The sequence below is a fragment of the Oryx dammah genome, unplaced genomic scaffold (genome assembly GCF_014754425.2).
Source record: "Oryx dammah isolate SB20612 unplaced genomic scaffold, SCBI_Odam_1.1 HiC_scaffold_19, whole genome shotgun sequence".
Taxonomy (NCBI): domain Eukaryota; kingdom Metazoa; phylum Chordata; class Mammalia; order Artiodactyla; family Bovidae; genus Oryx; species Oryx dammah.
In genome coordinates, this window is record NW_024070203.1 from 81,194,078 (window position 1) to 81,218,269 (window position 24,192).

At 37.7% G+C, this 24,192-nt stretch overlaps 1 protein-coding gene across 2 annotated transcripts in view; it reads right to left on the reverse strand.

The window, feature by feature from the left end:
- DPY19L4 (dpy-19 like 4) overlaps positions 1-24,192 on the reverse strand; it is a 57,467-nt gene that overhangs the window by 20,537 nt on the left and 12,738 nt on the right. For both annotated transcript variants that reach the window (XM_040261045.1, XM_040261046.1), the window contains exons 3-11: positions 23,694-23,818; positions 21,215-21,305; positions 20,821-20,942; positions 20,572-20,717; positions 12,104-12,227; positions 6,717-6,851; positions 4,121-4,252; positions 3,925-4,023; positions 3,311-3,384 (exon numbers count right to left, since the gene is read on the reverse strand). In XM_040261045.1, the coding sequence (XP_040116979.1) occupies positions 3,311-3,384; positions 3,925-4,023; positions 4,121-4,252; positions 6,717-6,851; positions 12,104-12,227; positions 20,572-20,717; positions 20,821-20,942; positions 21,215-21,305; positions 23,694-23,818 (1,048 nt within the window). The remainder of the gene's footprint in view (positions 1-3,310; positions 3,385-3,924; positions 4,024-4,120; positions 4,253-6,716; positions 6,852-12,103; positions 12,228-20,571; positions 20,718-20,820; positions 20,943-21,214; positions 21,306-23,693; positions 23,819-24,192) is intronic.

The window sequence follows — 24,192 nt, forward strand, 5'->3', positions numbered from 1 at the left end:
ACCCCGTGGAATGTAGCCTACCAGGCTTCTCTGTCCATGGGACTCTCCAGGCAAGAATACTGGAGTGGGTTACCATTTCCTTTTCCAATGTGACTATATATATATATATATATATATATATATATACAGTCCAATATATACAGGACTCAATATAGTTTTAAGGTAGTTTTACTTTCTATTTTTACCTGGAAGAAAACAAAAAATTCAGCTGTCTAGCCTCAACCAGCACAGTCCAATATGATAGTCACTAGTTACATGTAGCTATCAGCACATGCAATGTGGCAAGTGCAAGTGGAAATATTCTTTAGGCACAAAATATACACTGCACTTCAAAGACAAGAACAGCTGAAAAAAGGAATTTAAAAAATACAAAATATATCTCAGTAATTTTATACTGTTTATACATTAATTAACTTGTTTCTTTTTACTTTTTTTTTTTAATGTGACTACTAGAAAATTACGTATGCGACTAATGTTACATTGTTATTGGACACTCTTGTTTTATATTAGATAGCTCTATCAGATAAACTGCTTTTTTTTAACCAATGCTAAATATAACCAAGACTTCTAGTTATAGGTAGATTTATAGGCATTCTCACTCCGAAACCATCTTTAACTTCCATTTAATCCTTAAATTCCCAGCCCTGGAGAAGGAGGTTAAGTGATAAAGTGATCTTCAGGAGTGCTCATAGATGGACCAAGAATGCTTCACAAATCACTGGGTTTAAACTAAAAGGTTCAAATTTCTCAATGCGCCAAACATCAATAAAACTGTATCAAAGAGGCTGTCATCGAAATCTTTTGTATCCAGGACAAATGCACCTTGTTTTTAAATACGCCTATTAAACCTATTAATTCTTTAAGGTCTAATTCAAATTCCCTGTTTAATGATCTTCTTTCCATAACCCCAATCTCAATCTTTCCTTCCCCATATTCCCATGGCAGTTTAATTGTCGGTTTATTATAGTGCTTAATGCAATCCGCTATGTGCCAGACTGGCTTCCCAGGTGGCACTAGTGATGAAGAACCCGCCTGCCAATGCAGGAGACCTAAGAGACACTGTTCGATCCTTGGGTCAGGAAGATCACCTAGAGCAGTAGACGGCAACCCACTCCAGTATTCTTGCCCGGGGAATCCCATGGGCAGAGGAGCCTGGAGGGCTACAGTTCATAGGTCACAAGGAGTCAGACACAACTGAAGCAACTTAGAACGCGTGCGTCAGACTGTAGACATTTTTGTAACCCGAAGAGTACCTAGCCCAGTATCTTGCACATTAAATAAATATTTATTAACACTTCTTTAGTGATTCTTAAAAGTTTCTCTCAACAGAATTTCCTGAAATTCTGATGAACATTACAAACTCTGATATCCAACTGGTATATCTGAATATAAGGCACTTAACGATTTGTACCACCTATATGCCATTAATTGTATAAAAACTACCTAATGAGCTGGCAATATCCTTAAAGACAAGGACTAATTTTTAATATTAAAATACCAAGTGTATCACCTTGTGAAGCAAATCTAGTACCTGACATGCAGAACAACGGAGCGCTATACAAGACCAACTAAGAAGCATTGAACAGAAGCAGCCCTTAATGCCGGGTTCATTCTAGAGTCTTCCAAAGGGACAGAGGAAGTCAGCGAAAAGGCCAGTCGATTACAGAGGTCTACAACCAACTTTTACTAGATGCCTGCTGAGCTTCAGGCCTACAAATACACCTTAAAAAGACATGGTCCCTCGCTTTATGAAGCACACAGCCTCTTAAAGGATTCTTTTATCTTAGTAAATAGGTATGATTCATGCTTCAGAAGCCTTCTCTAGTGTTTAAGCCACGTAAAATGCTTGGTTAACTGGTTCATCACAACATGAAATTTTATGCATGGTATCTAAAATCCCATGTAATCACAGCAAATGATGATAAGGTTCTAGGGTCTACTTATGAACTAGAGAAGTCTTCCTGATTCAGGTATCGAAAAGATCCCCTGGAGAATATTCACCTATACATTTCGCTAGATTATGTGGAATTTTAGATACTGTGCATGAAGCTTCATGTTGTGATGTATTAGTTAACCGACTGTTTAACATGGATTAAACACCGCAGAAGTCTTCTGAAATGTAAATCATATCTACTAAGACAAAAGAATCCTTTAAGAAGCTGTGTGATTCATAAAGCTAGGGACCATATCTTTATAAGGTGTATTTGTAGGTCTGAAATTCAGCAGGCAACTAGTAAAAGTTAGTTGTAGACCTCCGTAATCGACTGGCCTTTTCACTGACTTTCTCTGTAACCTTGGAAAACTCTAGAATGAACCTGGCATTAAGGGCTTCCCTGGTAGCTCTGTTGGTAAAGAACCTGCCTGCAGTGCAGAAGACCCAGGTTTGATCCCTGTGTCAGGAAGATTCCTGGAGAAGGAAATGGCAAACCATTCCTGTATCCTTGCCTGGAAAATCCCATGGACAGAAGAGCCTGGTGGGCTGCAGTCCATGGGTTGCAAAGAGTTAGGCACGACTGAGCAACTAACACTTTCATAGGTAAATATATGTTTTCTGCTATGTAAATGGATTCTATCGGTATATAAAATCATTTATTTCATTTTAGATTTTAAAAATGTACTTAACCAACAAACAAAAGTATACTGTTTTTGAATTTAAAAAGTCAGCTTCTGGCCCAATCCACTATTATGACCAAAGGTGAGATTCTTTGCTAAGAAATAAATATCTTACTGACCACCTCATTTTTATGCCCATACCCCATTTTTATTAAAGCACAGATTTGTAATATACCATGAACCTTTTTTTAATTGAATTATAGTTGACTTCATACTTTTTTTTGGCTGCACTGGGTCTTTGTTGCTTTGTGTGGGCTTTCTCTAGTTGTCATGAGCAGGGACTACTCTGCTGCAGTGTGCAGGCAAATTCCTATCCACTGTGCCACTAAGGAAATCCCCATGTTCTTTTAAATATTAGCATTTTGCTGGTTAGAGGTTAAAATTTCCTTGGTTCTTTATTCATTTTAAATCTTTAATTTATCCTGACCTTAGATTGTATCATCATTCCTCATTAAGGAAGAAAGTTGTTACTGTGATGCTACTGAGGTTTAAGTACATCTAATTTTAAAAGATCTAAATGAGATATTTTTTAAAATAAGAAAAGTATTAATGTCATATTTCTTCTAGATATTATAATATCCCAGATTATTTTCTGAGTGGTATGTAATTAGGTGCATTCTACCTCCCTTTGATTATTTTTCCTCTTTATCTTCTAAGTGGTATAGAGTTAGGTAAACTTACATAATCTAAAACTTACTTAGTCATATTTAGTCCAAATTTTACTTCAAGGAACTTCAGCATATGTCCATTTTCTTTGTGTGGGACAAACATCTGGAGGATAAAAACACTAGTTAGAACTATTAGTTGTAGAACTATCAGTTATGCTTATAGCAATATGGTTTTGTCCAATACTAGAACTAGAAAACATAGCAAGATTATGAAACAAAAAATGTGAATTAAAAATGCATGGTATAACTATGAAGCAAGGAGATTTATTGGTGTAAGTCAATCATATTACCTTACAGTTAAGCATAAAAGTGTAATGGGGTAGTAAGAAAATTTTAACCTTTTTCCACCTAGCATAAACAACTTACCTACTCTTTTGAATGTCTTTTACTCATCTGAATTTATTCTACATATTACTTAATGCTAATTGAGGTAATGATGACATTTTAGATTAAATGAAAAATAAAGTAGAATTTTTTAAAGTATATCTAGAAAAAATTCAGAATCCTATTTTCCCACCTAATATACTAGGTATGATTACTGTTCAACTAAAAATATTACTGTATAAACTCTATTGTTATCCCATTATTCTCATTAAATTATTCAAACTGCTCTACTACATGAATCTCCAACAGAGTTACTTACCTTTATTATAATATTCAATGTCACTGTCAGAGTACACACCAAGTAAAAATTAATCACTTTCATTATTTTAGCCACAAAAGTTCCTTTCTTCACATTCAACTATGGGGAGGAGGAACCATATGAACAAATAAATGAGATTTTTAAAAAATTAACAATTTAAAAATTCACCCCAAGAATGACAGTCAATTCTACTTACCTGAAGGCACTTAGCAAGCATTAAGGCTACTACTAAACTTAATAAAGGAGACACCAATAAAGCTGAATTCTCAAACTGCAGTAAATATCCCAAAAAGAGAGAAAATATATAGATTTTATAAACTTCATGAACCTGTTGGGACAAAAATGAGAATAAAATGAATTTTACTGTACATTTTTCCATTAGACAAAATTTTACTACAATTATAAAGTGAATGCTCTACTGTAATTTTGGACAGTGTTGTACAACCATTCGATTTGTACTTTTAATGTCATGGAATAGAGTTCTTTCTCCAGAAACAAAGTAAAAAGCTTTGAAATCATGGATGTCTAAATCAGACTAGAAGAACCTTTTTTAATCCCAGGCTCTGACTTCATTTCACTTGGTTTGTCTCGTCTACCTGAGCAACATCAAGCTATGCAAGTAAAAAATCATAATCTTTAGCAGTAGTTCCCAAAACCTACCCAAGGAAAATATATTGCCATGAAATTCAGCACCAGAGAAAAGTATTTTTGCACTTGGTCCATTTAACAGTGACAATAAGAAAGTTAAATTTAATTTCCTAATAAATTAAATAAATTTCCTAGTTCTTCTAGAAAGTTATTGTCTTACTAGGCTTCTTTTCTAAACTTCAATAGAATAACTTAATCTATCATAAAATAGATGCCTTTTATTGAGTAGAAAGGGGAGAACTAAGACAAAATATAGACATTAGTTGGGGGGAGGGGGAGGAATCAAAAGGCAGAGTGATGTTAAAAAAAAAAACAAAACAGAAAAAACATCCCTAAAAGGCCAGAGCCATTTTTTAAAAAGATACCGCACTGTTGGGAGACTGACACAATCACAAGGAGAGGGCTCTACTGATCTTCTGGGTGCTAGTAATATCCTATTTTTTCATTTTGGCTGCAGGTTCTCTTAGTCCAAACCTATGCCTCTATCCCAGATTCATAATGCTGGGACCAACCTTATAATCTATATTTCTGCTTTTCCATTTGGCTCCCTATTAAGCTCTGCCAATCTGTGTTCCTGAGAGGTAAGGCTGGAGGACAGAGCAGGGATGTATTCCTTCCTGCGGCCTGCAGTTCCTGGATGGATCACCTTAGCGAGGCTTCTTCACTCCAACAGAGTAATTCGTTCCTGTAAGAGCAGTTCGATGCAGCTGCAGTTTTCTTAAGCTTTAAGAATCAGCTTTATCATGTCCTCTTACCTCAGAGACCATGGGATCAGCTAGCCAGACTACCATTCTCAGAAATCTGGGTGCCATTTCCAGAGAGCCCTTCTTTCCAGTACAGAGATACCAGCAAAGTGGAGCAGTGGCTCTTTATCAGAGGTCTGTTTCAGCTCCATGGGGTCCCTCCTCTAAACTTCTAAGTTTTAATAATTCCCAGTTCTTCCACAGCTTCTAGGGTGGTAGCTACTTCCTGAAGCTTTACCTCTGTAATACTTTGAGGTACTTATTACCCTTTCACTTAACAAGTTAAGAATCTTATACTCGGTTAATGATTATTTAAATAACCTAATCACCAGGATTCTGGACCAAGCAGAAGAAAAAGGATGAGCATGAAGATTCCCAAATTTCTAGATAAGCCAATATATTAAATACTCAATAAATGTTTATAAATAAGGAAAAGAAAGGTAACAAAGCAAAAAAATAAAAAGATAAACAAAGGAACTGAATGTCTATGGGAAACTACTGCTGACAGGAGTATAAATCAATATAACTATTCTGGGGAAAGGCTTGGTATCTCTAGTTAGATTGAATATGCACTTATCCTTTGACTTCTAATTCCACTATGAGGCATATCTTCTAGAAAAATCTTCTGAGCCAGGTGATATGTATATGAATGCTTATAGCAACACTGGTCATATGAACAATAAACAGGAAAAAAGCTGAAATGTTATTTAGCAGCAGAATACATTAATAAATAAAAATGAATGAAATATAGCTCTGTATATCACCATGGATGAATCTCAAAAGCAAATCAGGCAAAAGTAAACAATACATTATCATTTAACAACGTATTTTTAGGAATACATAGGTGGTAAAAAAAAAAAAAATAAAGAAAAAGAAGGAAAGGATTAACAAAATTCAGGACAGTTAGCCTCTGTCAGAGAGGGAGTAGGATATGACGGGAAAAGGGGCTTCCAGGGTACTGAAATGCTCCAATTCTTGGCCTGGCTGTTCAATTACTCTTATTTTTTCTGTACACTATATGTGTGCTCAGTTGCTCAGTCATGTCCAACTCTTTGTGACCCCGTGGCCTGGATACTCAGCCCATGGAATATATATAGCATACATAGACTCTTTTGAACATGTTCTATATTTCACTTTTTTAAGAAACAGGGAAGATGGAGAAATGGCTAGAAATAGAGAGGAAGCAGAGGGGTGACTTTGGATAAACAGCCCATGCTTAAGGGAATTTCAAAGGACAAGGGAAGAATGAGTTTAACAACCTTTTGAGTAGAAGTATAAATCAGAGCCTATTAAAGCATTTCAAAATAAGTTTAAAAACTAAATGGTTTTTATACAACCCTATAAACACTAGATTTAAAATTCTGCAGATTTAAAATCATAATTTTGAAATGCTATTAATACCTTGTCACTCTGCTCCAGTGAAAAACTATCTAGCAAGAAGAGAGATATTGCTTGAAGAAACAAGAGATAGTGGCTGTACTCCCACACCATCATAAAGGTGTAAGTTGAAGCACTCATCAACAAGTAGCAAAACCTCTAGGGAAAACAAAAGAAAGAAACTAAGTGTTACTATATAAACCCATAAGGTTGTTACCTGAACTTCTGCAGCTGTTACTGGTTCCATTTTAAAGCAACTCTTAAAACTTTGTTTTAAAAATCACATAATTATGATTAAATCCTTACATAAACAATAAGATCTTAAATCAAACATTCTACAAAGAAATCAACCACTTGCCCTTCATGTTCAACAGCATAATGAGAACCTCAGGAAGACAAAAAAAAAAAGGAAGAAAATTCAGTAAAATTTTCTTTCATTCTAAGAGATGAAGTAGCAAGTATTTTTAAATGGTAGCTTCTACTAGACTTGACTGCTGGGTGGTCAATACTACTGATTCAGGTGCAAATCTTCTTTCCATTACAACACACACACACACACACAGATGTTTATGTATAGGGTAAATTCAAGGGGAAGCAAACATAACGGAATGACAGTTTATATATATATCTATTTGGTTTCTAAATTTTAGTGACGATCTCATACAAAATTGGGCTTTCCAGGTGGCTCGGTGGGAAAGAATCCACCTGCCAATGCAGAAGATAGTTTCAACCCCTGGGTCAGGAAGTTTCCCTAGAGAAGGAAATGGCAACCCACTCCAGTATTCTTGCCTGGAGAATCCCACAGACAGAGGAGCCTGGCAGGCCAGGCTACAGTCAACAGGGTCACAAAGAATCCCACACAACAAAAGAGCAACAACATACAAAATATTCCAGATAACTGAATTTTAATCTTTATCTTCCTCCTCCTCATCTTGATTACTTAGCAGCAACACAATTTGTAAAAATTTTTTTTTGCTCTTAGCAACTACACAGGTTATTCTTCAAATATTTTTTGGTGAGATATTTCAAATACCTTTTGGAAGAAGGTACCTCAGACGTTACAGTAATCTTGCTTTTGCTTCTTTCAATTATTACAATACTTCCAAGATTCCCAGCTTTTCTATTCACTTTAATTCTCTCCTGAAGAAACTGCTCAAAATTGGCAGCACCCAAGATTCCATCTTCTGCAGGGTGGGTATAGTGAAGTGAAAGTCGCTCAGTCGTGTCTGACCCCATGGACTATACAGTCCACGGAATTCTCCAGGCCAGAATACTGGAGTGGGTAGCCGTTCCCTTCTCCAGGGGATCTTCCCAACCAACCCAGGGACTGAACCCAGGTCTCCCGCATTGCAGGCAGCTTCTTTACCAACTGAACTACGAGGGAAGCCCTACAGGGTGTGTACAGTCGGGAGTAAACTTTAGGACCTGCTTCTTTCTTTGCTCCCCCATGCCATAAGGTTTTTCACAGGCATCATGGCGGCAGAAAGTGCAGTTTTGTTTTCTTAAAAAATTGAGTTTTAAGCTGAAGGGTTAAGAATACACCACAGTAATAACTTGCTCTTTTTTAACCACCATGTTTTTATACAATCCTTAATATTGCTACTGCTTTAATATTTGAATAGATATTTTGCTCTTGTGTACTACTGAGTACCAGATGTGTGCGTCAGTTGCTTAGCTGTGTCCGACTCTTTGTGACTTTATAGGCTGTAGCCCACCAGGTTCCTCTGTCCATGGAATTTCCCAGGCAAGAATTCTGGAGTAGTTTGCCATTCCTTCTCCAGCTGATCTTCCTGACCCAGAGATCAAACTCGGGTCTCCTATACCTCAGGGTGGAATGTCTACCATCTGAGCCACCAGGGAAGCCCAGTACCAGATGAGTGGTTACAAATAATCAAATAACTGCTAAACATAATTTATTTCCTTTACCTTAATATTGAGAGGGAAAAAATGAAAGAGGATGGGAGAGGAGGAGGGAGAAACTCATGGAATACTTTCACAATACAGAAAAATAATTGTGCTTAAATAAAAAAGGAGAAACACATGTAAACAAAAATAGGAGTATAAGCTATTCTTCAGTTCAGTTCAGTCGCTCAGTCATGTCTGACTCTTTGCGACCCCATGAATCGCAGCACGCCAGGCCTCCCTGTCCATCACCAACTCCCAGAGTTCACTCAGACTCACGTCCATCGAATCAGTGATGCCATCCAGCCATCTCATCCTCTGTCGTCCCCTTCTCCTCCTGCCCCCAATCCCTCCCAGCATCAGTCTTTTCCAATGAGTCAACTCTTCGCATGACGTGGCCAAAGTACTGGAGCTTCACCTTTAGCATCATTCCCTCCAAAGAAATCCCAGGGCTGATCTCCTTCAGAACGGACTGGTTGAATCTCCTTGCAGTCCAAGGACTCTCAAGAGTCTTCTCCAACACCACAATTCAAAAGCATCAATTATTTGGCACTCAGCTTTCTTCACAGTCCAACTCTCACATCCATACATGACCACTGGAAAAACCATAGCCTTGACGAGACAGACCTTAGTCGGCAAAGTAATGTCTCTGCTTTTGAATATGCTATCTAGGTTGGTCATAACTTTTCTTCCAAGGAGTAAGCATCTTTTAATTTCATGGCTGCAATTACCATCTGCAGTGATTTTGGAGCCCAGAAAAATAAACTCTGACACTGTTTCCACTGTTTCCCCATCTATTTCCCATGAAGTGATGGGACTGGATGCCATGATCTTCGTTTTCCGAATGTTGAACTTTAAGCCAACTTTTTCACTTTCCACTTTCACTTTCATCAAGAGGCTTTTTAGTTCCTCTTCACTTTCTGCCATAAGGGTGGTGTCATCTGCATATCTGAGGTTATTGAGATTTCTCCCAGCAATCTTGATTCCAGCTTGTGTTTCTTCCAGTCCAGCGTTTCTCATGATGTACTCTGCATATAAGTTAAATAAGCAGGGTGACAATATACAGCCTTGACGTACTCCTTTTCCTATTTGAAACTAGTCTGTTGTTCCATGTCCAGTTCTGTTACTTCCTGACCTGCATACAGATTTCTCAAAGGGCTATTCTTAGATCCCTTCAAAAAACACCAGGTCTTTGGTAAACAATAGTGAACTGAAGGGAAATATACTTTTCACTGTGTATCTATCCATTTACACTGACTTTTTTTTTTACCATCTGTATAATGTAGATGTATTTATTACTTTTTAAATGTATGTACTTTATTATAATTATTATATATATGAGTGCATTTCGGCTGCACAGGGCCCCTGCGGCCTCTGTGCAGGCCTCCTCTGTCTGCAGCAAGCCAGGGCTGCTCTCGGGCTGAGGTGCGCAGGCGTCTCTTTGTGGTGGTCTCCCTTCTCACAGTATGCGGGCTCTGCAGCACAGGCTCAGTAGCTGTGGTGCACAGGCTTAGTTGCCCTGTACTATGTGGAATCTTCTTGGACCAGGGATTGAACCTGTATCCTCTACCTTGGCAGGTAGACTCTTAACCACTGGACCACCAGGGAAGTCCTTTTTTAATTAAAACAATTTTTTAAAGTACTAGAAAGAATACATAACATCGCAATAAACAATGATATTCAGAAAAATATAGAATACGGTATAGAAGGGAAAAATAAGTTTACACTTCATTCTACCTCTTCTGAAACACCTTTTAAAATAAATAATTATTTTATTTTTTTTAAAGAAACTTTTTGACATGGGCTATTTCTTAAAATTTTTATTATTAATAATACACTTCCTGATGATTTTTTTTTTCATTTTTATTTACTTTTTTTGGCTGCGCTGGGTCTTTGTGGCTGTGTGTGGGCTTTCTCTGGTTTCAGAGAATGGGGGCTGCTCTTCCTTGTGAAGTCTGGGCATCTCATCGTAGTAGTTTCTCTTGTTGCAGCATTCAGGCTCTCAGGTGCACAGGCCAGGTTGTTCCAAGGCACGTGGGATCTTTCTGGACCAAGGATCAAACCCACGTCCCTTGCTTGGCAGGCAGATTCTTAACAACTAGACCACCAGGTAAACCCTGATGTGGACTATTTTTAAAGTCTTTTATTGAATTTGTTACAATATTGCTTGTGTTTTATATTTTCATTTGTTTGGCAGCAAAGTACATGGGATCTTAGCTCCCAGACCAGGGATCGAAACCATGCACCCTGCCTTGGAAAGTGAAGTCTAAACCACTGCACCACCAGGGAAGTTCCAGAAGAATGATTTTACTAAAAATCATTTTATCATTGGTAGGGAATTCCCTGGAAGTCTAGTGGTTAGGACTTCACTACTACCACAGAAGGCACGGGTTTCATCCCTGCTAGGGAACCTAAGATGCCTCGAAGCATGGCCAAAAAAAAACAAAGATATCTTTTTTTGTGGCAACAGAATTTTCACTTTAATTCAAAATAATGGTAAATATAAAGAAGCTTCGGCAGTTCATTTTGCTAAGTTACACCTTTATACAAAAACTGAAGAACTATTCTTCCCTAGAAGGCTGCACAATCTAACAGGAAAACATTCAATTAAAGACTTCCTATTGTAAAAAATATTCCTCCTCAGAAAGGTCTTTACACAAGCCCAGCAAAAGAAAAATTACAAATCTAAAACGTGTTATTTTAGATAAAAAAGGAAATTCTAGTACTATAGGAAATGAAACAAAGTTTGCTATGCTCGGGACATCTGACATCCCTGAAAGACTATTTTTCAGAGATTTCAGAAAGGAAACATAAGCGGATACTATTTCCTAGCCAACCAGGTCCCTGAGTCAGTCCCTTTTTCAGGCTGAGAATTCCTAATCCAAGACAGGCAGACAGAATGTCAAAAGATTACTACATTGAAGTCAAGTTCAATATAACTGGTTGCCTTTTATAATCATATTTATTTTATGCATTTAAAATCATTACTCTGAGATGGAGTCTCTAAGCTTCGCCTGATTCCTGGAAGGGTTTACAGCAGTAACAACAACAAAAGTTAAGAATCTAAACTACCCAGGACAGTCTCCTGAAGCTTACTTATACCTCAGTCACAGAAAACGTAAGGCAAACAAAATGTAAATGTAAACAAAATGTGCACTGCTACCACTGCTGTCACTTGCGGTAACTTTCTAAATTCATTAACATTCTTCAACTCATGATGATTAAAGGCCATGAATGTCCCCAAACTGAGAGAAATAGCAAAACAATGAAACATTCATTTTCATAAGAAAATATTCTTCTTATTTGTCAAGTAACTGCACTAAAACAAGTAACATCTCCCTTCTCCTAAATATAATTTACTGTAACCAGACTACAGAAAAAGTTATAACAAGATTATATATCATGTAGTAACTAGATTTCACTGAATATAACTTTTCATATAATAGCTTTAAAATTATATACCACATTTGCAATATATCAGAATTGTGACAAATAAATTTGCATCTTACCTCTCCATAAGAATTTAAGTTGCTTTTTAAATAGCCTGTAAGTGCAGCAACTTGGCATGCAAAATATGGCAGTGCCCAGTTTTCTCTTAAAGGAATGGAGTGTTCAATTCTTGTTGTATCTACCCTAAAATAAACCACAGATGAACAGCAAAAGAGCAAGACATTATATTTGTGTAACACTACACTTTTCAAGGCACTTTCACACTCATCTCATTGTTCTCCAGATCCTGTGAGGTAGGCATGGTCAAAGCCACCATTACCTATACAGCATCTTATAACAAATCCCTTGTTTCACTACTACCTGACCTCCCACCCAGAAGACTCAGCGCTGCTGAGTCTGCTTGATGAATAGATGGGCCTTTGTGAGAATTTGAAAAAGGCATCTCTGCTCTGGGCAAATACAGGCTCATGCTACAAAACACAACTATTCCAAGTACACTGGAGTTCAACCCCCATCTTCCCTTCCCTTAGAAAAGACATGGTTATCCCTCTCTAGAGGGATATCTCTAGACATGGTTCTCTCTCCAGAGCACAGTGTGCACTGTGGAATCAGCAGTTCATATACTAACTCTTATGTAAAAGGAATAAGAAGCTCAAAGAAGTGGTGACTTAATCAAGTCATTTAGCTAGAAGATGACACAATTAGGATTACAATGCATATCTTCTAATACCTACTTAATACTCCTTTCAATCAGCAGGTTATCCAGAATTAACATTACAGTAGCCCTGTACATGACAGACACTAGAGAGCTTTGAAAATTTCCAGAATCACAAACACAGAATGTTTTTGGAGGTGCCTCCTAAGTTTCTCCTGTATCAATCTTCATTGAGTGTTGTCTCCTATGCATATCCTCTACCATTGCGGACTCCTTTCCCAATAATTAAATTTGGATCTCCATAAATTCAATGGCTATTTCCACCCCACCCCCACACACACACAATGGTGCTATTGGTTTAAAATACTTCATGAGAATCGCTGCATAATTCTCCTAATGGAGACAAACATGCTTGTATTTATTTTGGTTCAATCAAATTGTGGTACAGGGACTTCCCTGATGGCACAGAGGTTAAGAATCCACCTGCCAATGGTGGGGACAGGGGTTCAATCCCTAGTCTGGGAAGATCCCATATGCTGCAGAGCAACTAAACCCATGCACCTCAACTACTGAGCCTGTGAGCCTCAACTACTGAGCCTGAGTGCTCTCGGGGCCCCGAGCAACTACTGAGCCTGTGGGCTGCAAGGACTGAAGCCCACGCACCTAGAGCCTGTGCTCCGCAACTAGAGAAGCCACCACAATGAGAAGCCCGAGCACCACAACAAAGAGGAGCCCCCTCTCCACGCAACTAGAGAAAAGCCGCGCAAAGCAACGAAGACCCAGCACAGCCACAAATAAGTAAAATTATTTTTTTTTAATTGTGGTACAGGGACTTCCCTGGCAGTCCAGTGGGTGGGACTCTGCCGTTTCACTGCCAAGTGCGCAGGTTCAATCCCTGGCTGGGGAACATTTTTCTCAATGTGGCACAGCATTACAACAGGCTACTGCTGCTGCTGCTAAGTCGCTTCAGTCGTGTCTGACTCTGTGCGACCCCAGAGACGGCAGCCCACCAGGCTCCCCGGTCCCTGGGATTCTCCAGGCAAGAACACTGGAGTGGGTTGCCATTTCCTTCTCCAATGCATGAAAGTGAAAAGTGAAAGGGAAGTCGCTCGGTTGTGTCCAACTCTTCACAACCCCATGGACTGCAGCCTTCCTGGCTCCTCCGTCCATGGGATTTTCCAGGCAAGAGTACTGGAGTGGGGTGCCATTGCCTTCACTGCTTAGCAATAAAAAGGGATGAACTACTGATACACTCAACATACGTGAATCTCAAAATGACTCTGCTGAGTGGAAGAAAAAAACAAAATTATATGCCGCATGACTCCATTTATATAAAATTCTAGAAACTGCAAACCAATTTACAGTGACAGAAAGCAAATCATCAGTTTCCTGAAGACAGTGGAACAGCGGTAGAGGTGGGGTGAGAAGAGGAACAAGGGAGAAATTACCAGATAGCACAACTAAACTCTGGGTGGTGATAACACTATACTGATTTTGTTGATGGTTTCACAAGTGTGTCTAAACATCTAAAATTATCAACTGGTACATTTTAAATATATACAGCTTATTCTATGTCAATTATACCTCAAAACTGCTAAAAAGTATTAGAAAATAAGCTGTGTTCTATGAATATATATGTAATTGAAAAAATATATATATACACACATATTAAAAACATGAAGATCAAATGAAATACAAGCTGAAAAACACTTAATACAGTTTCTAGAACCTAGTAAACAGTATTAGATCTTTCCTCTTTTATAACTCTGTATGATCTATTTTTACTTAACAATATATTATGAGCATCCTTCTATAATATATATGCCCATAAACTTCAAGAACATTGAATGGTCATGGTACGTAACTATACATGTTTATCATAATCTAACCAGTTCCTTCCTATTGTTATATATTACCTTGTTTTTGACTTTACCTACTACAGTTTTAAAAAACAGAAACCAATGTTTTTGTATAGTGATCATTGGTCTCATTGTTTACTTTTAATTCTTTAACCCAATTGGAATTTATTTTATTATGTATGGAATAAGTATTTCTTCTCCAGATGTGATTGCTGCAATACCATTTTGTGAATATCATGTATTCTAAAGACCAACTATTTTCATACAATATTACTTCTGAAAATTTGTTGTGAAAGTTAGCTTTCTAAAACACAAAACAAAATATTCACATGTCATTAGTCAGCAAACAGGAAGAAGAGGATGTCTATTCTCAAGTCAGGACTTTGCCAACCACTCTACCAGCCCAGAATTGGGAAGCTGAACCTGTAATCCTCATTCCAAAGACTCACTCACTACCCCTACCCAATGCACAGATCAGCACAGTGAAACCTACAAAACTGTACACCAGAAACACTGTCTGGGAAGAGATGAGGGAACCTTCTTAGTCATTGCAGCAAAAACTGAGTAACTCTGCCAGTTCTCTACATGAACAAGCCTCCTCACAGCCCGTCCTGAATGCCTGCGCTACTCAACGTTCTTCCCCACACCACCATCCCTGGTGGTTGTAAGCCCCAGAAGGATAACAATGGGATGTGACAAAATCCAGTGAGACTTACTTTTTCTCCCCAGTGGCAGAGTCAAGCAGAGAGCAGCACAAACTAGCAGTTCAAATAATAACTACTTTCATCAACTGGGCCTATGGATATATTCCCAGAGACAGCCAACTCGGAGTTTTTGTTTTCATTTCAAATACATCATAGTGTAAACGTAACAGGAATCAACTGGATGACCACTTTGTAACTCATTATTGCCAAAAGATTTCAGGACTCACTTTCATGTTTGTGTTAATAATCCAGTTGGTTACACAGTACTACTTCAACTGCCTTGGGTTAATCAGAAAAAAAACATGAGATGGTTTTCTTAACACTAAGTGATGTACTGCCAAGTAAAAACAAAATGTACAGATAACTATGGTAAAAAAAAAATTTTCATAATGGATAACATCAACATGAGATCTGAGTCATCTCACAGTACCCAGTCGTGTAGGTCTGCCAAACTCAAAAGAACCTAGTGAACTGGTATATGTTATTCAGTCGTGTCTGATTCTTTGTAACCCCATGGACCGTAGACTGCTAGGCTACTCTGTCCATGGGATTTCCCAGGCAAGAATACTGGCATGAACTGTCATTTCTGTCTCCAGAAGATCTTCCTGACTCGCAGACTGAACCCATGTCTCCTACATTAGCAGGCGGATTCTTCACCATTGAGCCACCAGGGAAGCTCCAGTACTATATACATGCTGAGCAGAAATTTGGCTTTAGCAAAATATCATTTTTCACATTAATGTTTCTAGTTAATATTTTACTAGTTTGTTACTTCATTAGTAAATTGGTTTCAATACTATCATAAATGTTTTCAGCACAAGGAGTTTGAAACATAGTTTTATGTTTTATATTTTAGTGGTAAAGAACCCAGCTGCCAATGCAGGAGACGCGGGTTCAATCCCTGGGTCAAGAAGATCCGCTAGAGGAGGGCATGGCGACCCACTCCAGTATTCTTGCCTGGAGAATGCTACAGACAGAGCAGCCTGGTGGGCTGCAGCCTATGGGGTCACAGAGTCGGACACAACTGAAGCGATAGTACACGGGCACGCATCCTTCAGATTATTTAAGTCAACACACAAAATCCATGGTTATAAAGTTTTAAATACACATATGTGAAGCTTGAGAAACACTGACTTTTTAATTTATTTGCTTTTGGCTGTGCTGGGTCTTTGTCTGAATCGGCTTTTCTCTAGTCGTGGGGGCCACTGTCCAGTTACGGTTTGTCGACTTTTTACTGCAGGGGCTTCTTGTTAGAGAGCAAAGACTCTAGGATGAACAGGCTTCGGCAGGTGCAGCAGGTGGGCTCACCAGCTGGGGCTCCAGGCTCTGGAGCACAGGCTCAACAGCTGTGGCCCACTGGCTTTGCTGTTCCACAGCAAGTGGGATCTTCCTGGATCAGGGATGGAACCCATGTCTCCTGCACTGGCAGGTGGATTCTTTACCACAGAGCCAACAGGGAAGCTTACAATCACTGATTTAGATTAGATATGAAAAACAGTTTGGCATGTCTATGTATCATGTGTGAAAGCTGAAAAATACCTATGCAATATTAGTATCATTTCAAATAGCTGTCTGTTCTCTTGCATCGACATAGTTTACCTATTAGTTCCCTTATATTTAGGTTGTTTTCTAATCTTTCATTTTATTACAAATAATACTACTGAGGCAGTGAAATCTTCCCTTATTTTTAAAATTAATTTTTTGAATAAAATGGAATTCCTGGGAAAAACTGGAATCTAAAATCGAGAAACCTAATAATTCTATAAGTATCTGGAGTACACCAATAAGATTATTGAAGATCCAGCACCACGTGTTTAGTAATGGGTTCACCAATGGGTTTAGTAATCTTTTTTTGGCCAAAGATTAAACTTAGTATAGACTTTTAATCAGATATAATTTTTTTGCTCTTCAAATACAAAGTTGGATCCACTGAAAGTGATTTTCTGGTATTTATTTGATATGAGAAGATCAGTGAGGACCAAGAGCAATTTCTGTATTCTTTATACATGAAGACTGGACTCAGATTACCCCATTTTGGTGATAAGACTATTCAGAGGGAATCATCTTACTTCTCCCCACTACTGTACACACAGTGCTACTTCCTGAAATTTTCTTGAATTTTCTAATATGCCTACATCCTTCAATTTGAACAAACAGGAGCTATTTTACTATCCTGCTTTCTAATTCTAATATTAAGGAACACAAAATATCATTAAGAATACAACTAATACTCAAAATACAATGGAATAACTCATGTCTTTTTATACTTTTCCAGGCAATCATATTTAAGCCAAAGCTGATGAATAAAAAAGGTAGCATATTCTTTCTTGGCATTAACATATATTTTGCCATATAAAATATATACCAACATGGGACTTCCCTGGTGGTCCAGTGGTTAAGACTCTGCTTCCACTGCAGGGGAGGTGGTTCAATCTCTGGTCAGGGAACTAAGATCCCAAAGCCACGCAACATGTGGCCAAAAAAACAAAAGAAAAATATATATCAAAAAATAAACAATGCAAAACAAACATATGAAGAAAAACTACTTGCTAAGAATTTCTAAATTGCTAAAAGATATATTTTAACAGAGATATATCAGATTAGTTTTTCTGCCTAACTCCTGTTCCAGCTACCCAGGATATATTGCATCATTAAATAAGGCAACCAAATTATAATAAGGCAATTTTGTTACAATTCTAAGATCTTTAAAATATTTTATTTGACAGGGAATCTTATTTATTTTTTAATTGCTGTTATTTTTACATGGAAAAGCTGCCTGGTCTTCTCTTTGAAATTCTGATGAATAAAGACCTAGGGATTAAATGAAATGAATATTAAAGCCAGCCTCCAACATGGTTCACCATAGCCCCTGACTCCTAGGTCGGGAAGATCCCCTGGAGAATGGCAACTTCCTTCACTATTCTTGCCTGAGAAATCCCATGGACAGAGGAGCCTGGCAGGCTACAGTCCATGGTGTCACAAATAGACACAACTTAGCGACTGAACAGCAAACCAGTATTAACAACCCATTAGCCACTTCCCACATTGTGCCATGGTTAATCTATATGACCAACAGAATATGGCAGAATGATATTCTATCATTTCTGAGGTCAGGTTATAAAAGAACCTGGCTTCCACTATGACACATTCACCCCACTCTCTCTTGCATCATTCACCTTAAACCAAGTCGTGAGCAGCCCTCTGCAGAAGTCCACGAGATGAGAAACTAAGGCCTTCCAAGTCAACACCCAGTGAGGAACTGAGGCTTCCTGAAAAAGCCACATGAGTGCAAAGTAAAAATGGTCCAGGCCGGTCAAACCTTCAGATGACTACAGCCCCAACCAATTACTGACTCAATCTCACATGGAACTCTGAGCCAGAACCACCCAGATAAGCTGCTCTGGATTCCTGACCCTCAGAAAATGGTAAAAGAGAATGTTTGTTGTTCTTAAGTCTTGGGCTGATCTATTATACATCAGATAGCCTAGAATGCAATCCTTTTAGGAGGTCTCTATTTTAAATAATTGTTGTTTTGTTGCTAAGTTGTGTCCAACTATCCAATTCTTTTGCAATGCCACGGACTGTATGGCCCACCAGGCTCCTCTGTCCATGGGATTTCCCAGGCAAGGATACTGTAATGGGTTACCATTTCCTTCTCCAAAGGATCTTCCTGACCCAAAGATCAAACCCTGGAATCTGGCATTAGTAGGTGGGTTCTTACCACTGAGCCACCAGGAAAGCCCCCCATCCCTGTAATTTTAAGAAACATGCCTGACTCATAAAAGCTGGCAAGCTATACTTGAAAACTGCTAAGGAAGGTTGTTTTGTTTTTGGCTATGCTGGGTTTTCATTGCTGCACGGGCTTTCTCTAGCTGTGGTGAGCAGGGGCCGCGCTCTAGTTGTGGTGCACGGGCTTTCCACTGCGGTAGCTTCCTTGTTGTGGAGCATGGGCTCCAGGACACATGGGCTCAGTAGTTCAGCTCCTGGCCCTGAGCACAAACTCGGTAGCTACAGTGCAAGGGCTTAGTTGCTCAGCAGCATGTGGGATCTTCCCAGATCAGGGATCAAACCCGTGTCTCCTGTAGAATCTGTGTAGGCAAATTCTTTACCACTGAGCCACCAGGGAAGGCTCTAAGGAAGATTTTTCAAATCCCTTACATCAACTGTTGCCAGCATATGACCCTAAACAAAGCCCAGTTAGAAATACAGCCCTATATCTGAATCTCAATAACATGGAAGTATATTTTTCATTTGGCAGTTGCCAAAGGAAAATGTGTAACAAAAGAAATGTCTCATATTCTAAAATTTAATCACATTAAGTGTTATGGGGCGAAAGTGCTGTGTAGAGGAAGTATGTTTCAAAATCAAAACAAGGATCATTGAAAAAACAAGTTTTTGACACTGACCAATGCCAAGAAAACTTCAGCCCTCTAATTCAAAGAAGCCCCATCCCCTTCTCTTTGTACCTCACTATTAAAGAAGTGGTACTCCTCTGATCACCAAAAGGAACAGATTTATTAATCTAAAGTACACACTAATCCAAATTAATGGATTTATTAATTCATAAATTAATAAAGTGGTTGGCTTAAAACTGATATAGCCGATGCCTCTTCCTTCTTTTCATAAAGCCATGTCATCAATTTTAAATAAATGAAGAAAGAGGAGGTGTATCCATGTACGCCAATGTTGCTATGTTTGAAAAAAAAGAGAGGTAGAGGTGAGTGTTTTATTTTTCAGTTGTTGCATGACAAATGACCAGAAATGTAGTGGTTTGAAACAGAACACAAATTTATTAGCTCACAAACCCAGCACAGTATGGCTGGATTCTCTGTTCTCCTGAGGCTGAGGCTAAGGCTAAGGCTAAGGCTAAGGCTAAGACTAAGGCTAAGGCTACTGTCTTCTAAGGCTAAAATCAAAGCAGCAACTGGGGCTGTAGTTCTCATCCAGGCCTGGTATTCCTTCTACAAGCTCAGTGTTCGTTGGCAGAATTCATTTCCTCCTCACTTCAACCCAGCAACGAAGCATCAAATTCTTCTCATGTTTCAAGTATCTCTGACTTCCCTTCTGTACCAGCTACAGAAAGCTGCTCACTTTTAAGGGCTCACACGATTAGAACAGGCCCACCAGGTAATCATGCCACCTTAACGTCAACTCTGCCATATAACATAACACAACCACAGGACTGATATCTCAGATTCACAGGTAGGAATTAGGGGCATGTAAAGTTTGGAGGGAGGGAGCCATTTTTAGAACTCTGACTACTGCAGTCACAAAAAATTGTAAAGTTTCACTAAAAACACCTTTCTTACCTGTTAATAATGAACCATGCAACTGTTAGCATTCCTGCTAGCCAAGTTCCACTCATAAGCCAACTTGTAACAAATAAAGCAGTAACATATATTCCTTGCAATCCAAAAACAATGCCAATATAGAAATATACTGGCTCAATAATCTCCTAATTGGGGGAAAAAAGAGGAGACAATAGGATGACAGTATATAATTTTGAATATTCATAAATATGTGAGAAAATGAATATTAAAGTCAAAACAGACACATACACTGCTACCAGTTGCCTGATATAAAACGCTGGCCATAAGTTCTGGATACAGAGACATTTGCTGAACTGCATTTATAGTCTTCAGAGATACAGTTTTGTTATTGTGCGTCAGTTCGTACACACCTAAAGTCAGAAAAATTTTTCTCCAGGTTATTTATTCTGCTTTTATGAAAATTGAACATGTTATTCAGAGGTCATTAAATACTTTATTATGAAGAAGGATATTAAAATACAATACTCTGTGCCTTCTTTTTCCAATTTTTAAATTAACTACATAAAAAGCACAATATCTATATTCTGAGACAAACCTCCACATTCAAGAGCTCCCACCCAGAAGAACAATGCTTTATTTTAGGAAAATATTGTTATTAAATGTACAAATGTAGTTATCATACCTCTTTCAAATGAAGGTGCCTTTAACATATCTTTATAATAAGAGTAATAAATGGCACTATCACCCTGAAATGTGATTTCCCGTTCAAGCTCCTAAAAGAAAATTAAATGATTATTTAAATACTCAGTGACTTAAATTTCAACTGCAATCTTTTTCTCTCCTCATATTTCAAATTAATGTTATTTATTTATCCTTTTATCCAAAGACATATTTGAATTTTCCTTTAATCACCAGTGGCCAAATTAATAAGGTTAAACTTTTCCATAATCTGGCAATCACTTTAATGAAACACCTAAGGTTTAAACTGGATTGTAACTCATAAGTTATCTGCCTATTATATATAAGAAAAATCTAGAAGGAAAACCCAAAGTATTATCATAGGAGCACAAGAATAGTATGGCAGGTAATAAAAAATGACAGCTGAGGTGTCACAAGTCCATAATAAAAATATGTTTAAGAAGAAAGTATTATTTTTCTATTACTATTCCATTTCCCTATGTATCCAGAAAAGCAAGCCCATAATTATGGTTTAGAGGAGCAGCAGATAACTAATCCATGATTTTCAAATGAACTTCCAGAAAAGTAAATAAATTTTAAAATTCCTAAACTGGGCTATAACAAACCAAGAATATAGGTAGTCAGAAACACTGAAATCTGTGCTTTTCATGATGAATCAAACTTTCACAAATCAATAATCTTTTAAACAAAACAGTTATTTTCACACATAATTTTATCATAATTTGATAAAATTGTATCATATCATTACACAAATGCTATCAGAGCAGTTTCCCCAAAGTTTGATCAATAGAACTTCTTAAGATTAAAGGGATATTACCTCAAAAGAGTTCTGTGGTTAAGTAAGTTGTGTAAAGCCTAGATTAAAGAAAGTTAAATGAATTTCTTAATTGCAAGACTCTTCAGAATTTAGGTGGTCATTGTGCACTGTGAATCTCATATAAAGTCTTTTCTAGATCTGACCAGATCTAGAGCCCTTTTTTCGAGCTCTTTTTCCCTCATTTAGAGTTTACTAGTTTAAATAAATTTCCTGAAAATCATTTTTTATGAATGGACACAGGATTTTCTTTCTACAATTTCAAAGATGTAAACTCTTAATCAGTGCTTCTCAAATTAAATGTGCATATAAATTCCTAAAGATCTTATTCAAACACAGATTCTGATTCTAAAGTATGGCCTGAGAACCTGTAACTCTGAAAAAGCTCCCAAATGATGCCAATACCCCTGACTCATCACAATGCTCTGGAAAACAAAGTTCTTCATGTATGTCTTCTAGATTACCAAACCCTTGTTGTTCTCAATTCTGCCTACGTAACAGAATCATGTGGAAAGACTCTGTGCAATACTGACCCCAGATACTCTCTCTGCTTCATCTAAGAATCTGTGTTAGTTTTTAAATCATCCCAGATGACTCTACTGCACATTCAGTGTTGAAAACTATTATTTTCAAGGAAATAGGCTATGCAGTAGTCTTGGTCAAATCAATACAGATGAGTAATTATTCAGTTAAATGTTTAGGTGTTGTTAGATAAATCAATGTCTGAAAAACATATAGTCAGCTTGACTACTCACTCAAAAATAAGAACACCAACAAAAGAGTTTCCCCTAAAACAAAAACAAAAAATCTTTAAAGTCAAGTAGTAACCCCGTGAATTTTGCCAATGCATATTACAGATATATGTGACTGCAAAGTTTGTCTGAAAACAAACTTATTCAAAGGCCAAATGAATTATGAATATAACCATAGCAAACGTCTGTGGGTTACACAGGATTTAAAACCAAACATGAAACATACTAATATGAGGCAACATTTTAATAAATACCATTATGTCTGCTAATCATTTTCAGCACCTCCAGACATTCTAATCATATAATCCAAAAATTAAAATATTTTGATGCTGAAACGTCCACAGACTGTTTCATAAATGTCAACTACCAAAACTACTAAAAAGCTGACTAGACTTTATAACATTTCACTGTCATCAAAAAAGTTCCTGATAAATTTGCTGTGTGTGTGACTCAGGGAACAGAGGCTCTGTGACAGGTTGAAGGGTGGGATGGGGAGGGAGATGGGAGGGAGGTTCAGGAGGGAGGGGACATGGGTGTACCTATGGCTGATTCATACTGATGTCTGACAGAAAACAACAAAATCCTGTGAAGCAATTATCCTTCAATTAAAAAAAATTTTTTTAAGTCCCTGATAAATCAATTGTATGAAGAAAAGCACCCTCATTGTTTCTATTCTGTGACCTTGCAATACAATCTATTATACCTTTCAGGTTGATATCAAGACTCAAAATAGCTTCTATACCATTTTGTTCCTAATGGCTTACAGGCACAACATAAGAAAACACTTATCATATTACCATGCATTTTTATGTTTTGGCCCCCTGGAAAAGGCATTTTTAAAATTAATATTAAATACTAAAGCAAATGTTCATATGCTCAGCATTCTTTCTTCTTACCTGCCTGTTGGAAAACCAGAATTTCCGTTCATGATATGCTGATAAATAGAGCGCATATATCATACCACTAGTAACTGCTGCAAGACAGCCAATGAATATCTTTGCAAAGCGCTGAAATAATATATCTGAAAAGGCATATTACAAGTAATCAGTGATGGATGACATTTATATGTATGCAATTCTATTAAAAAGAAAAAGTAATCAAAAGTAGTATGCATCCTTGATGTGGTTTCACAAAAATGGCATTCTAACTCTGTGGTCTTCCTACCCAAAACACATAATCCCAGTCTAATCACTAGAAAAACAGCAGTCAAATTCCAACAGAGGGGTATCCTACAATAAACCTGGTCAGTACTCCGCCAAACTGTCAAAGTCATCAAAAATAAGGGAAGTCTGAGAAATTGTCACAGCCAAGAAAAGTCTATGGAGACATTATAACTACATGTAATGTGGTATCCTGAATGTGATCCCTTATTTTTTAACAGAAAAGGACATTAGA